The 15,132-nt window shown below is 31.3% G+C and overlaps 1 protein-coding gene and 1 pseudogene across 1 annotated transcript; both read left to right on the top strand.

The window, feature by feature from the left end:
• Positions 1–5,327: 5,327 nt before the first annotated feature.
• LOC107896836 (protein PIN-LIKES 6) lies at positions 5,328–8,805 on the top strand. Its single transcript, XM_016822126.2, has 10 exons — positions 5,328–5,823; positions 5,906–5,985; positions 6,076–6,200; positions 6,338–6,459; positions 6,719–6,907; positions 6,996–7,070; positions 7,565–7,665; positions 7,758–7,810; positions 7,978–8,172; positions 8,435–8,805. Exons 1-10 carry the CDS (start codon positions 5,653–5,655, stop codon positions 8,554–8,556), a joined length of 1,233 nt encoding a protein of 410 aa, XP_016677615.1. The 5' UTR covers positions 5,328–5,652; the 3' UTR covers positions 8,557–8,805.
• Positions 8,806–9,908: 1,103 nt separating this feature from the next.
• On the top strand, positions 9,909–10,716 carry LOC107895568 (putative clathrin assembly protein At2g25430; annotated as a pseudogene).
• The last annotated feature ends 4,416 nt before the right edge of the window (positions 10,717–15,132 follow it).

Raw genomic sequence — 15,132 nt, 5'->3', positions numbered from 1 at the left:
TGTGTTGTTTGTCTTTTATTATTATTATTTTGTTTACTATTATCCCTATTATTTATTTTTATTATTATTTTCTATTATTATTATTACATTATATATTTTCTTTTTGTTATTTACTTACATTATTATTGTTAGTGACTATTATTACTACTGTCATTATTATATTCCCCTTTTGTTTTATTTTATTTTATTTAATATTTTTTTATTTACTTGCTTATTTTCAAACTTTTCTTTTATCTTATTATTTAAACTTTTATTAATCTTCATTTATTCATTTGAGATCACCTTTATTTCATTGTTTATATCCGGCCTCTTTCACATTTTCTTTTATTATCCCCTTTCATTTATTTATTCATTACTCCAAGATTTAGATTTTATTATTATTATCACCTTTATTATCGTTTTTTTGTATTATCATCATTGTTGTCGTTGTTATTATTCATGTCATTAGTTATGTTGTCTTATTATTTTTTCTTTTGATTGTCCATATTACCATTAAAATTTAGTATATCATGTGATATCGTGAATTGTTTTTGTTAACGTATTTATATTTTTCTTATTTAGCGCGACAATTTTATCCAAATCATTGTTTTTAATAAGAAATTATGTTTTGTCTAATTACTACACTCGTTATTTCTCAAAAATATTCAATAATAAGGCAATGTTTCGAATTTTGGAGACTCGAAAATCGTGCCCTAACTTACGGGGTCTCGATTCATTTCGTTGAATCTAAATAGCCAAACATCCTTTTAAATTTCAAAATACATGAATTTTAAATAAAAATGAAGGTCATATTTCGTATTTAGAAACTCGAGAAAGTCATGCCCTAACTCACGGGGTCTCGATTTTTCTTGTTGGATCTAAACAATCGAATACCCTTCCAAAAATCAAAGTACGAATTTCAAAATAAAACAATTTTAAAAGGCCAGCTTACTTTCGAAAGGTTCAAATGTCGTGTCCTAACTCACGAGATGTGACATTTTGGTACCTTTGAGACGAGAGGGTCTTCAATACTCGTTTTAATTCGCTCAAGTTTTTAGCCGACATTAATAAAAGGAGAGGATTGTAGTTAAATTTTTTTTGAGTTTTCAACTTTCGACGTTAAGACATCAATTAATCAATTAGGTACTAATTTTGGGCGTTACGAGAGTGCTAATCCTTCCTCGTATGTAACCGACTCTCGAACGCATTTTCTTGAATTTCGTAGACTAAAATTACTGTTTTAAAAAATCACAACATTTATTTAGAATGATTAATCGTAATGTGATCCGGTCACACCTTATAAGAAGGATTGATGGCGACTCTCATTTTCATTTTCAAAATAAAATATCAATCCCGTTTTCAAAACAAAAAATGGTTTCGACAAATAAGATAAGGTAATCATATTATTTATTATCAATAGAGTAAAAAAATTTCACAAGTAAATTTAAGATGATATCAAATGTCTTTTTTAATTATTTAATTATCATTTTATTATATCTTAAAAACAAATGACATGAACTCAAGCTTGTTTGTAAATTTTTTTTATACCACTTGTAATATATAAGATAATGATCTTTCACGTAACTTCTAGTTTAACCATAATAAATAAAACTTAGAAGGGTGTTTTAATTATTTAATTGAATAAAAACAATTAAAGAATTTTAAAATTTGTTGTAAGTAATTTAAGGAAAGAGATGTCGCGCGTGTGTGTGTGTGTTTTACAAATTAAAATATCTTATCTGAACACATTATGACCGTGGAAGTTAGGTTAGAAAGTAAAATTTGTAGAGAATAGAAGTGAAGAAGAAATAATTATAGAAGACAATGGAATATACAAGAAAGGGTTTGGTCGTTGTCTCACTTCACATGCTGTCCGTGTGGTGTGAATCACACTCACATGCTATATGCTGTTTGTAAAATATTTGTCATTAAAACTGCCCAAAGCAAAAGCAATAATTCCAAATGATTGACCATTTAGGGAAGTAAAAATAGTAAAAAGACGAAACAGCACCTACTGTCCGAACGAATTCCTATTACTGTGGAAGGGCAAAACAAACAATTCATCTTAACTTACACAAGTATAGCTAACTTAATCTATTTATTAAAAGCTAAAATGTTAATTCCAAGTGAGAGATTTGGTAAATTGGGTAAAATAAACAATTCATCAGTGTACTTTTGGTAACTTATACAAAATACAGTTAACTAAATTTAATTTATTATAACTTAAAATGTTAATTCAAAGTGATAAATTTGCTAAAATAAACTATTACATTTGGATTTCATTTTTGTAGATTTAAATTTTATGATTTTTGAATTTATTATTTCTATTTTTTGTTGTTTAGAAATTATAATATTTGAAATTCATAATTTTGAACATAGTTATTTGAATCGGATCGGAATAACCAATCAGATTGAGAACCGAACGAAATATTGGTCTAGGGGTTCTTGGTTCGAAGAAAGTTATTAAAACGGTTAACCTAGTAACTAGTACAGACCGGTTGAATTGAAAAATAATATTGATTGATGGGGTGGTTGAATCGGTTGAACCATAATTTTTTTATTTTTTAAAATATTTTTTATTCTTATGAATTTTTAATTATTTATTTAATGGGATTGAACTAACTGGTCAATTTGGTCGTATTGATTAGACCAAAAATTGATGACTTTAATTATTCTAACTTTCATTTGATTCTAAAAACCTTGATTTTGAATGAAAAAAAATTCAGCAATTTAATATAAAAATTGATTGCTTGTTTATATTCTTTCAAACAGTTTTTTTCTTAATTATGTTTTTTTTTATAAAATTTATGGGTTAAAATATTAAAAAGAAATCTCAACTTTATCATATTATTTATACAAGTCATCTATACTTTGTTTACATATGGATAAAATAATATAATTTGATAAATAAGTAAACTTAAGTATAAATTAAAAGTTATGGTTTTAATAAAATTGTGAAAATTAATAAATTGAATATTTAAATATTTATATTATATTAAATTAAATGCATAAACTTTTGTTACTATTTTTAGAATCGAGTTGATTGATTAGACCAATTGGATGGGGAGCCAACCAATGTACCAATCTAGAATAAGGGGTCAAATCGATTGACTCGTGAACCGTTTGAATTGCTCAAATCAATATTTTTTTATTTTTTTTATTTTTAATAATTTATTCAATCAAACTGGTTAGACTGGTCAAACCAATTAAACCGAGAATAGATGGTTAGACCAGTTTCCTGATCTGATTTTGAAAATCTTGAGTTTTGTTGATAATATATTATAAGTGAAATTATTTATTTATTGTTTGAGTTTGTGAAAGAAGATAAAATAAAAAATTTCTCATGTTTTTTTTTAAAAAAATTCAAATTTTAAAATTCAAAAATTAACTCTTGAACCTGAATTTACATAAACTAAAATATATTTTGATATTTATTATCAAAATAAATAATTTAAAAAATTCAAATCCAAATTCAAATTTTTTATCCAATTAACTAAATTTATTAGAATTAGTTGGAAGTGATAAATTTGGTAAACTAAACAATTCATCTACTGTAATTTTAGTAACTTATACAAATACAGTTAACTAAATTTATACAAATACAGCTAACCTATTTTATTACAAATAAAATTTTACTTCAAACTCATAAATTTGCTAAATTTAACTCAAAACAAAATTTCAGAAAAATGTGCTAAATTTGCTTAACCTACAATAACTCACAAAACCATGAAAATTCTTATTCCTACTCCATTTTTAATTTTTTAATTTCAATTATATTTCATCCTGAATTTTAATTTTAATTTTGGATAAAAATAGGAAAAACAATTTATATCCGGAGAATTTTTAAAATTTTAACCAAAAAGATAAATTCAATCATTTAGATAAGTTTAAAAATCTATCCAAGATGAAAAATAGAAATAAATTATATTATATTTAGGAATTTTTGAAATTTTATCTAAAAATAAATTTTTTATCCAATTTGATAGAAATGAAAAATAAATAAATTAATGTTCCGAATTTTATATAAAAAGGTAAAAAAAATTAAAATAGGTTATATTTAGGGAATTTATTTATTTTTTAAAAATGAATATAAATATTTTGAAATTTGATCCAAAAAAATTATATTTAAAGAATATAGAAAATTTTAACCAGAATGATAAAATAGAAAAAAGGATAAATTTAAGTTGACCTAAATATGAAAACTGATAAGTAAAATATATTATATTCAAAGAATTTTAATTCTTTTTAATGTTTTTCACTAAATATGTTTTATATATAATTGAAAATTTTTTTAATACAACTTTGAATGGATTCGCCTGATCGAAAAAAAAAATTTAAATATCAAATATGCGACTTATAAAAAATATACTTTGATATTTCTATTAGGAGAATAGTTGTCAAAAATGTTTGCATGTTTTTACTATTGAAAACAAATATTTATGTTTATTAACTAAATGTGTTTTTCCATTTTCTAAAATAATATAGATATATATTTTGAAACCAAATAGAGCTTAAAACTTTTTTAATTAGAAAATAAGCACAATTTAATTTAATGTTGTCCATATTATTATTTATTAACGAATAAAAATTAATTAAATTGTTGTTATAAGTTCATCATTAAAAAGTAAAAAGTAATTAAATTTTATTATAAAATGCTTATGTATTTTAACAAATTTATATTTTATTTTTAAATTAAATAACTTAAATCCCAATTTTAAGATTTAAAGATTTAATATTCTGTCAATTGATGTTGACTTTATATGCATAATCTATAATATATTTGATAAAATGTCTTTTACAATCAAATACAATAATTTATTTTTGTTGTTATTTGAATAGTAGGTGTACTTTTTTTTTTTGGTAGATAGGCTCAAACAAGTTGGAAGAGTAGTTTGTTTGTTTTTTTAAGTTTTTTTTAAATATTCTTTCGATTATATCTGTTTTTTATATAATATTTAGATCTATTTATAATTTATTTTAACTCATAAATAAGAGGATAACGCACTCCAACAAACTCGAATTCATATAATTTTACATTGATAATAATACTTATACCAATCAAGCTAATGTACAATTAATTTTTTTTTAATTTAGTGTGTAAAATATATAAGATTGAATTTATTGAATAATTTAAGAAAAAAAAGGTGTGAAGTGGATTCAGTAAAAATTGGAAGAGGGGTAGTTTCAGGAATTGAAAATATTACTTTAGTGGAAGAAAAGTTAGAACTAATTAATTATTTGGCTTTATTACTTTTTTAGAATATTTTAATGGTTAATAATTAATTAATTATTTTTAAATTTAAAATTAATTAGAATAAAGTTGATTGAGTTGTCATCAAACTCAAACTCAGTGGAAGAGTTTTATATGATAAATAGAACATCTACATCACGTAGATTAAATCCAATTAACCGAAGAACACAGAAGAGATCCAGAAGGTGGGAAACTGCGAACTTAAAGGGAAGGGAATTTAAGGAGAGTTTACACTCAAAACAAAATCAAATACCCAAACCAATTCCAATTACATCTATTTGATACATATAAAAGAGTTGTTTGTTTCTTAGTCGCGTTGCAACTGCGAGGCGAGTGAAAACAATACTCTGTATTTGGAATAACACCCAATTATTGTTTTATGTCCTAAGAATCAAGAGCAAAGCATAACGGAGAAGAAGAAGATGGAGAGGATTCTGTCGGCGGTAGGTGGAGGAGGAGAGTCTTGGTTAGGTAGCATAAAGATTGCAGTTCTGCCGATAGCCAAAGTGTTCACCATGTGTTTTCTGGGCTTTTTAATGGCTTCCAAGTATGTTAATATCTTGCCTGCTAACGGCCGAAAGCTTTTAAACGGGGTAATTTCTTTTTTCTTTGTTTAGATCAAAGGGTAATTTGATTTTTTTTTTGTTGGTTAACTTTGGACTTTGATGATACCAGTTGGTGTTTTCTCTTTTGCTTCCGTGTTTGATCTTCTCTCAACTGGGACAAGCTATTACTCTGCAGAAAATGCTCGATTGGTATGGATTCATGAGTCTGTTTTTCTTTCTTGTTGCATCTCTGTATCATGAAAAGTCTAGGCTATATCTTACCATTGGATTGGGTTGCAGGTGGTTCATACCTGTGAATGTTGTTCTTGGCTCTTTGGCTGGCTCACTCATAGGTTTCATTGTTGTAACCGTAGTCAGGCCTCCCTACCCATACTTCAAGTTCTCAATCGTACAAATCGGGATTGGTAAGCCACTAATATCAGTCGTTCTGTATTCACAGTTGATGCTGCCAATCTCTCTCTCTCTCTCTTTACAAGTGTCTTATTGCCTAAACCTTTGAGCTGTTTGTTTTATGTTATGAACCATTTAACACTTGATGCAGGAAACATTGGGAATGTACCACTTGTTCTGATTGCAGCTTTATGTAGAGATACATCAAATCCTTTTGGGGACACAGACACTTGTACCACTCAGGGAACTGCATATATTTCATTTGGACAGTGGGTATGTTTGCTTTTAACCAATTACTCTTATGTGCCAAAGTTAGTCACAACACTTTATATATGGATTTTTGTGTATTTTCTGCACTGATTGTGATGAAAATCTGTTTGCGGGAAAGAAAATACAACTTTTCTTTTAATTGTTTAATGCCAATTCGACTGTTTATTTGGAATTTTACTTTTCATGGGAAAAATATGGTACCTTTAGTCCCTTTTAAGTAATGGACACTATACGAATGAGTTTTAACCATAATATATATCAGGTTGGCGCAATCATTCTATACACATATGTATTTAATATGTTAGCTCCTCCCGTGGAAGGTACCTTTGACCTTGAAGATGCAAGTCTTCCCCTTAAGATCCCTCAGAAGGATGTCTCTCCTGAGCGAGCTCCATTGCTGGTGCAAGAGGATGCATCAGTGGATTCAGATAATTCAGATACGAAAGGAAAGGTGAGATCAGGTTTATTTGAATTTGTTCTGTATTTTGCTTTACAACAAATGTTTTCTGATAATTCGACTTTCTTGGATTTTTGTGCAGATTAAAAGTTTTCTTGTTTTTATTTATGAGAAGTTAAAGCTCAAACAGATTCTTCAACCTCCTATTATTGCTTCAGTAAGTTGCACTCATTATTTTGGTTTCTTTTATAAATTCATTTAGCGAAATAACTGCTAGTTTCCCTTCCAAATCACTGTCAAATCTCAAATTTTAGATTGGTAATGCAATGTGGGTAAGAAATACTGCACGTTCGTGGTTTAACTTAATTACCTGAATGCAACTGGTAAATTTTTGTTGAACATATTGTTCAGCTCTTGCCCTTGTTTGTTGTTGGAGTGAGTTTTCAGTTGTGAACTTGAAATGTCTAAGTGTGTTGTTTCTGTTCTGGTTTTAAGGATTGATCACAAACTCTTTGATAGATGAAGGGAAAAAGAAAAATATAAGAAACTGAAGTTATGGATTGGATTTTACTTTTTTCAGTACCCATAAATGTTTAAGTGCTTTTAATTAGTTTTATGTCTGTTTTGGTGAGTAAAATATATATAAGTGTTTTTCGTCTTTTTTTTCCTTTTTGATTGCTTATAAATTGGGCAATTGTGTACTTACTGCAGATTCTAGCCATGATTCTTGGTGCAGTGCCGTTTCTAAAGAAATTAATATTTACAAGTGATGCTCCACTTTATTTCTTGACAGATAGCTGCATTATTCTTGGGTATGTTTTGGATGTTCTAATGAAAATAAGTATTTGGTTATTTTTAATTGTATTTGAGTTTATGACGGGTTAATTATTTTTCATCTTAACAGAGAAGCCATGATTCCATGCATTTTGCTGGCACTAGGAGGCAACCTTGTTGAGGGCAAGTTATTTGTTCTTGTTTTTCTTATATACCTATGTGAAACTTTGGACAGTGTTAGTCTCATAGAAGGATTTTTCTTATACTATCGGTTTTTGCCACTTGATTTCTAATTATAGGAAGCAATTTCTTATGTGAAGTAATTTGATGAATTTGTGTTTCATTTGCAGGACCCGGACCAGGAAGTTCAAGAATTGGTTTAAAAACACTTGCTGCTATAATTTTTGGGCGTTTATGCTTGGTGCCTCCTGCAGGACTTGGTATTGTGATGATGGCTGATAAGCTTGGTTTTCTTCCTGCTGGTGATAAGATGTTTCGATTTGTTCTTCTTCTTCAGCATTCAATGCCAACATCTGTGCTTTCTGGTAATAACTCTATTTTTAGTAATTTTTTTGGAAAATGAAGAATTTAACTGTCAGAATAAGACATATTTACATAAAAGGTTGTTTTATATGAGCTATCTAATTGATTAAAGTAAATGAGAAGTATATATTTGATTTTTTAACATCAATTTAATTTTTTTTATCAAATTTAAAATTTGTAAATTGATTAGATAACAATGTTTTATTTAAACTGTTTTGTTCTATAATATAAAAGTTTTATTTATAATGTTGTTGGCTTAAACAGGTGCCGTTGCTAATTTAAGAGGCTGTGGAAAGGAGTCAGCTGCTGTGCTGTTTTGGGTTCACATTTTTGCAGTTTTCTCTATGGCAGGATGGATAATTCTCTATTTGAACATACTTTTCTAAAACTGTGTTAAGCTCTCATTGTTATAGTAACAGCCACAGTTTTTTTTTTGGTATTTTATCTATTTCCATGCATGTTAGCATCAATAGCGTGATGAAGAGAGATATGCATGCATAAGCTGTGGTTGTGATTAAAGATAAACTCTATTTTGCAAATTTTTTTGATAAATTTAGTGAAGTGTATGAAGACACTGATTATTATTTGGTATATATGTTAGGATAATATATAATAATATAATCAATTAGCATGGATATTTAGGCTCTGATTGTTAATATGATTACTTTTAAAATATGCATCCAATTGTTACATTTTAATCTCGTGTCATAATAATTAAATTGTTGCAAAAGTCATTTACGAAAATTTTTAATAAATCTTACTACAATATTCATAATATAATGGTAGAGAATTTTATATATATTATACAGAAAATGCGATCTTTACTAATGAAAGACACCCATATATATGGGTGTTTTTTTATCATTACTGATGAAGAACAACTTTATATCTTGTTCTAAAAGCTTTTAAGCAGTAAAAAAGAGTAATAGTGGTTAAAAAAAATCAAAAGGAGGAGAACTTGCGGAAAGTATTAGAGAATGATAAGTTGAAAGGTCGATAATGAAGTCATGAAAGTTGGGCTAAAGTTTGGTTAAGAAATATAATGATGACTTTTTATAAGGTTGATACAATTGCAAGTGATCTAAGTTAAAGCAAAATTTTGATGAATAAGTGGTGAAACCTATTGTATTATCAATGCCTTAGTGGTGTATTTTTTTTTTAATTTTGGAGTTGATTTGTAAAGGGATTTAGGTTGGGTGTGTGAATGTATTATTACATATAATTTTCAATTGTTTATTGAGGCATTTTAGTTTGTTCATTTAGTTGGTCTTTTTGTTTTTATATGAAAAGTTTATATTGAGGTTGTTAGAATTAAGTGACCCAAATTCTTATTTAAATAAAATACGATGGAAAATAAAATAAAAGTAAAATCTATATAGAACTAGACTTCTTTTATTTTATTTTAGAATAAGGTTTTTAAACCTTATTAAACTTCATCTATTTTATATTGATTAGGATAAGGTGTTTCAATCCTACTAGAATATGGCTTTGCAAGCCTATAAATAGACACAGTCTATTCCTCTTGTATTTGAGTCAAATTTTTCGACATAATGAATTTTCTTCTCCTCTACCCGCGGTTTTTTCCCGAAAGGATTTCCACGTAAAATTTGTATGTTCTTTATTTTATTTATTTTATTTTATTTTATTTTTCATAAATTGGTATCAGAGTTTCCGGGTTATTCATCTCGATCACGATAATGGCGTCTTTGAAGTATAAAATTCTGCTGTTGGATCGCAACACCAGATTTGCGGTGTGGCTAGGTCATCGGAGTATTTTGAGGTGCAGAGGATTACAGATAAGTTGTTGGAGACATTGGAGGAATTTGTGAGGGATAGAACTAAGAAGCCAACGAGTCCAGAGAGAAAGGAGCTTCCTCTTCCACCTAAAGAGGAAGAGCCTGAACCAAATATGAATGAAATAAAGGCGCTACCTGCACCTGAGAATTATGCTCCACCACTGCCACCATCAGAGCCGGAGCCTGTCAAACCTGCAGAACCCCAGGAGGGTTTAGTGAATTTGAGGGATGATGTTGTCACAGCCGATGATCAGGGAAACAAATTTGCTTTGGCTTTGTTTAGTGGTCCTGCAGCAAATAATGGTAATGGATCATGGGAAGCATTCCCATCAAATGGGCAGCCTGAAGTGACATCTGCTTGGCAAACCCCAGCTGCTGAACCAGGGAAGGCAGATTGGGAATTGGCTTTGGTTGAGTCAGCTAGTAACTTGTCGAGGCAAAAAAACAGCTTTGGGTAGTGGGCTTGATCCATTATTGTTGAATGGCATGTATGATCAGGGAATGGTAACGCAGCATGTTAGCTCTGGTCAGTTAAGTGGGGGGAGTGCCAGTAGTGTAGCATTGCCAGGGCCAGGGAAAACACCGGTTTTGGCTCTTTCTGCACCAGATGGAACAGTTCAAAATGTCAATCAATACCCATTTGCTGCGTCATTGAGCATTCCACCTCCTTCATATGTGCAAATAGCTGACATGGAAAAGAAACAACATTTACTTGTCCAGGAACAACAGGTATAACAGCAAAAGATAAAGGAGAGATAAGAAAGGTTAAAGCCCAACTAAGTGAAGAATTTGAGATGAAAGATTTAGGACCAGCAAAGAAGATATTTGGTATGGAAATTCTCAGAGATAGAAAAGCAAGTAAATTGTACCTAAGTCAGAAGGGGTACATTGAGAAAGTTCTTTGCAGGTTCAATATGCAGAGTGCTAAGCCTGTTAGTACTCCTTTAGCAGCCCATTTCAGACTTTTATCGGCCTTGTCTCCTCAATCAGATGATGAGATTGAGTACATGTCACATGTTCCATACTCTAGTGCAGTGGGATCTCTAATGTATGCTATTGTTTGCTCACGTCCAGATTTATCATATGCTGTCAGTGCAGTAAGCAGATATATGGCAAATCCCAATAAAGAACATTAGAAAGCAGTTCAGTGGATTTTAAGATACTTACGAGGCACTACTGATGTTTGCTTACAGTTTTGAAGAACTAAAGATGGAGTTATAGGGTATGTTGATGCTGATTTTGCTGGAGACCTTGATAGAATAAGATCTCTCACAGGTTACGTCTTTACAATCGGAGGTTGTGCAATTAGTTGGAAAGCCACTTTGCAAACTACAGTCGCTTTATCTACCACTGAAGCTGAGTACATGGCGATTACTGAGGCTTGTAAAGAAGCTATTTGGTTGAAGGGACTATTTAGTGAACTCAATGAAGACCTTCAAATCAGCACAGTATTTTGTGACAGTCAGAGTGCCATCTTTCTTACAAAAGATCAAATGTTTCATGAGAGAACAAAACACATTGATATTTGGTATCATTTTGTTCGTGATATTATTGCTCGTGGTGATATTGTTGTGAGCAAAATTAGTACTCATGAAAATCCTGCAGATATAATGACTAAGTCACTTCCTATAACCAAGTTTGAGCATTGCTTAGACTTGGTTGGTGTTCATTGTTGAAGTTAAACCCTTAAGGGGTTTTATGGAAGAGGTGGAGAACTTGTTTATTGAAAGTTCGCGATGAAGAACTTATTCATTCAGAATTTGTGTCAAGGTGGAGACTGTTAGAATTAAGTGACCCAAATTCTTATTTAAATAAAATACAATGGAAAATAAAATAAAAGTAAAATCCATATAGAACTAGACTTCTTTTATTTTATTTTAGAATAAGGTTTTTAAACCTTATTAAACTCTATCTATTTTATATTGATTAGGATAAGGTGTTTCAATCCTACTAGAATATGGCTTTGCAAGCCTATAAATAGACACAGTCTATTCCTCTTGTATTTGAGTCAAATTTTTTGACATAGTGAATTTTCTTCTCCTCTGCCCGTGGATTTTTCCCGAAAGGGTTTCTACGTAAAATTTGTGTGTTCTTTATTTTATTTATTTTATTTTATTTTATTTTATTTTTCACAGAGGTGATCGATTGTTTATACAAGTGTTGTATGGAAGTTATCTTAAGTGTTGTATTCTAATTTTTTTTCTCAAAATAATATATATCTTTTAGTTGAGAAAAAAAATTGTTATAGAATTTAAAATCTTACCAAATATAAAACATACTTATACTTTATGATAAATATTCTTTCACTTAGTATGAATTTTATGACTTTATCTTTTATACGATAGTTTTAAATTTTATATGTTTTAGATTTTATGACTTTATCTTTTATACGATAGTTTTATATTCTATATGTTGTAGAAGTAGTTTTTAACGTAACATGTAACACCCCAAACCCGGCTTAGAAGTCTGGATCGAATTCGGAATGCTACATTGATTACCGAAGTGATCGTGAGAAGATTTCTACAAAACAAGTCGTTCAAAATTCCATTTCTGACAATGTTTATCTTCAAAACAAAACAAAACGATTTAATTGTTTAAAATTCTGTCCACAAGAGAATAACATGTTCGAATAAAAGTTTAAAACAGTAATTGTACCACAGTATTAAAAAATCTTACAGTACGAAAACCAAATATAAAAACTGGAAATCACAAACTAATATTCCACTTTCACCGAGACTGTTCGAGACCTTCGTGTACTAAACCCATCAACAGAATCCAGAACTGTACCTAAAAAGGAAAACAGAAGAAGGGGTGAGCTACTCGAGCTCAGTGTGAGAACAAACCAATTAAACCACAAAAAAAGAAACATAAAACTAGAAGCAGTTCAAAAGCAGAACATACTTACAGACAGATGACAAGTGAGCGAATTCACCCAAAATCAAACATACACCATATGTACTTTACAGTCATATGGGTCAATCAGACACACAGTTTCACGTACCATTCAGGCACAGTAGTAGTAATCCTCAATAGTCATAGTAACTATCTAGTCAGACAGTCGCAGTCAAAGTCTGCACAATTCTCATAGGCACAAGTGCCTTTCAATCGAACAATCAATCAGACATTTCCGTCGAACAGTCAATATGATGCATATGAATGCAATTGAGTTAAGAGAAACTCACCCATCCAGCCAACACACCTCTCCGTCCCTAATCACTTCTCATAAGAGCTTCAAGCTCGTCCCGCCAATCGTTCCACTGAGGATCTCATAAGGCCCATCCAACCCTACACTCCAACTGATGTTATCCTGGGTTGCCCGGCAATGATGGCTATCAGGATTGTCCTCGACCCTCAGGGAATTAGGACTGCCCACGACCCTCTGGGTATTGGGGCTAACAATATGCAGATAAACTGCTAGTCACGTATATTATGCAGCAAAGTTAGTGAATAAGCTGTACCGTGCAATACGGTACACCGTGGTACAGACATGCAGTATAAACTGCCAGATCAGCTAGTGGTACGTGGCGTAGCTAACGTACATGCAGGACAATGCAATGCGGTAAACCACTATACCATTAGGTTACAGTAAAACTACCAATTCAGTCAATGATATACAGCGATGCTGACGTATGTTCTGTACAGTCTGCAGTACAGTCAAATTGTCCACGACCCTCAGGGTATTAGGACCACCCATGACCCTCTGGGTATTAAGGTTAATAACTAACAGATCAGCTGCCAGTTCAGTTTAGTCAATCTTCCTTCCCTTCAAAGTCCCACCCAAAATAATTTCATGCAAATGTATGTACGCAGACAGATGCACAAAACTCAAAATACCGATTTCCAGATAGTCAATCAGAGACAGTCACTCATATTCTGTTAATTAGAATCAGAAATGTACACACTTATTACTTGAGTTCAGTATCAATTACAAAATAACCTCGCATATCAATGAAACGTAGTCAGGTAGTTAGATAGAACTAGTTGCACACACACTCACCCAGCTAACCGGGTTCGGAATCAAACATGTCACACATCCAATCACAAGTAACGTATTATCCAAACTCAAATCATAGTCGTAAACACCCTCACCAAAGCTTAGCTAAGGGTTTAAACACACAAAGTCCTAATTGCACTTACATTTGCCCTAAAACCAAGATCTGGCGAAATAAGGCCACACGCCCGTATGCCTCGGCCATGTAGGACAAACCAGGTCGTGTAGGGATCCAAATGCCCGTGTGAAAGGTAGCACACGGTCGTGTGATAGAGGCATAAGACCGTGTAAAGTAGGGACACGGCCGTGTGAACAGGTCGTGTAACACATTGTCTAAATTCGCTAAATTAAGGTGTAGGGCAAACATGACCGTGTGAGGGTCTCACACGCCAGTGTGCCATCAGACACGGCCGTGTGAGGTCTCACACACCAGTGTGCTATCAGACACGACCGTGTGTTCCAAAACACAAGCCCGTGTGGAATCCTTAAATCCCCAAATCAGTCATACGGTCATGTGGCCAGGTCGTGTGACTCTAAATCCTTGAAACCCTAATTTCCAAATCCACACGCCTGTGTTCCAAGGGACACAATCGTGTGAATTCTGACAAAATCCCCAAATCAGCCACACGGCCATATGGCACCCAATTTGACCCGGAATCCTAGTTCCTAAATCCACACAGCCGTGTGCCGAGGCACATGCCCATGTGGTTGATGAAGAGGTCAAAAAACCACCCCAAATTATCCCTAAAACTTCCATTTAAGCCACCATAGAAGTACCTAACCTTAACCACATCAAGAGTACTTCAGATACTAGCGTTTACCCTTCTCTTACAACTTCTCAAGACCCAAAAATGAAAGGGGTTAATGTATAGTTACGAAAAGCCAAAGAACAGGGATTCGAAAAATGAAATATCAATTAATAAGAAAAGGTAAACCAGATTCGAATCCCACACCTATGTTACGATTGGAGCCGACAACGAAGAAGCCGAAGGAAAAGCACAAATCCCAAAAGGAAAAGCAAGGGAGACAACAACCAAAAAGAGAAATAGAGGAACATCCAAACCAAAAATAAAATAGTAATATACCATTACAAAATATAATAGCTAAATATTTATTAACTAAAACAAAAAAAAATAAAACAAATAAAATAAGGACTATCCAAAAATGCGCCTTCT

The sequence above is a fragment of the Gossypium hirsutum genome, chromosome A10 (assembly GCF_007990345.1).
Source record: "Gossypium hirsutum isolate 1008001.06 chromosome A10, Gossypium_hirsutum_v2.1, whole genome shotgun sequence".
Taxonomy (NCBI): Eukaryota; Viridiplantae; Streptophyta; class Magnoliopsida; order Malvales; family Malvaceae; genus Gossypium; species Gossypium hirsutum.
Note: the sequence above shows the minus strand (reverse complement) of the source record. Positions and strands in the feature narration are given on the sequence as shown.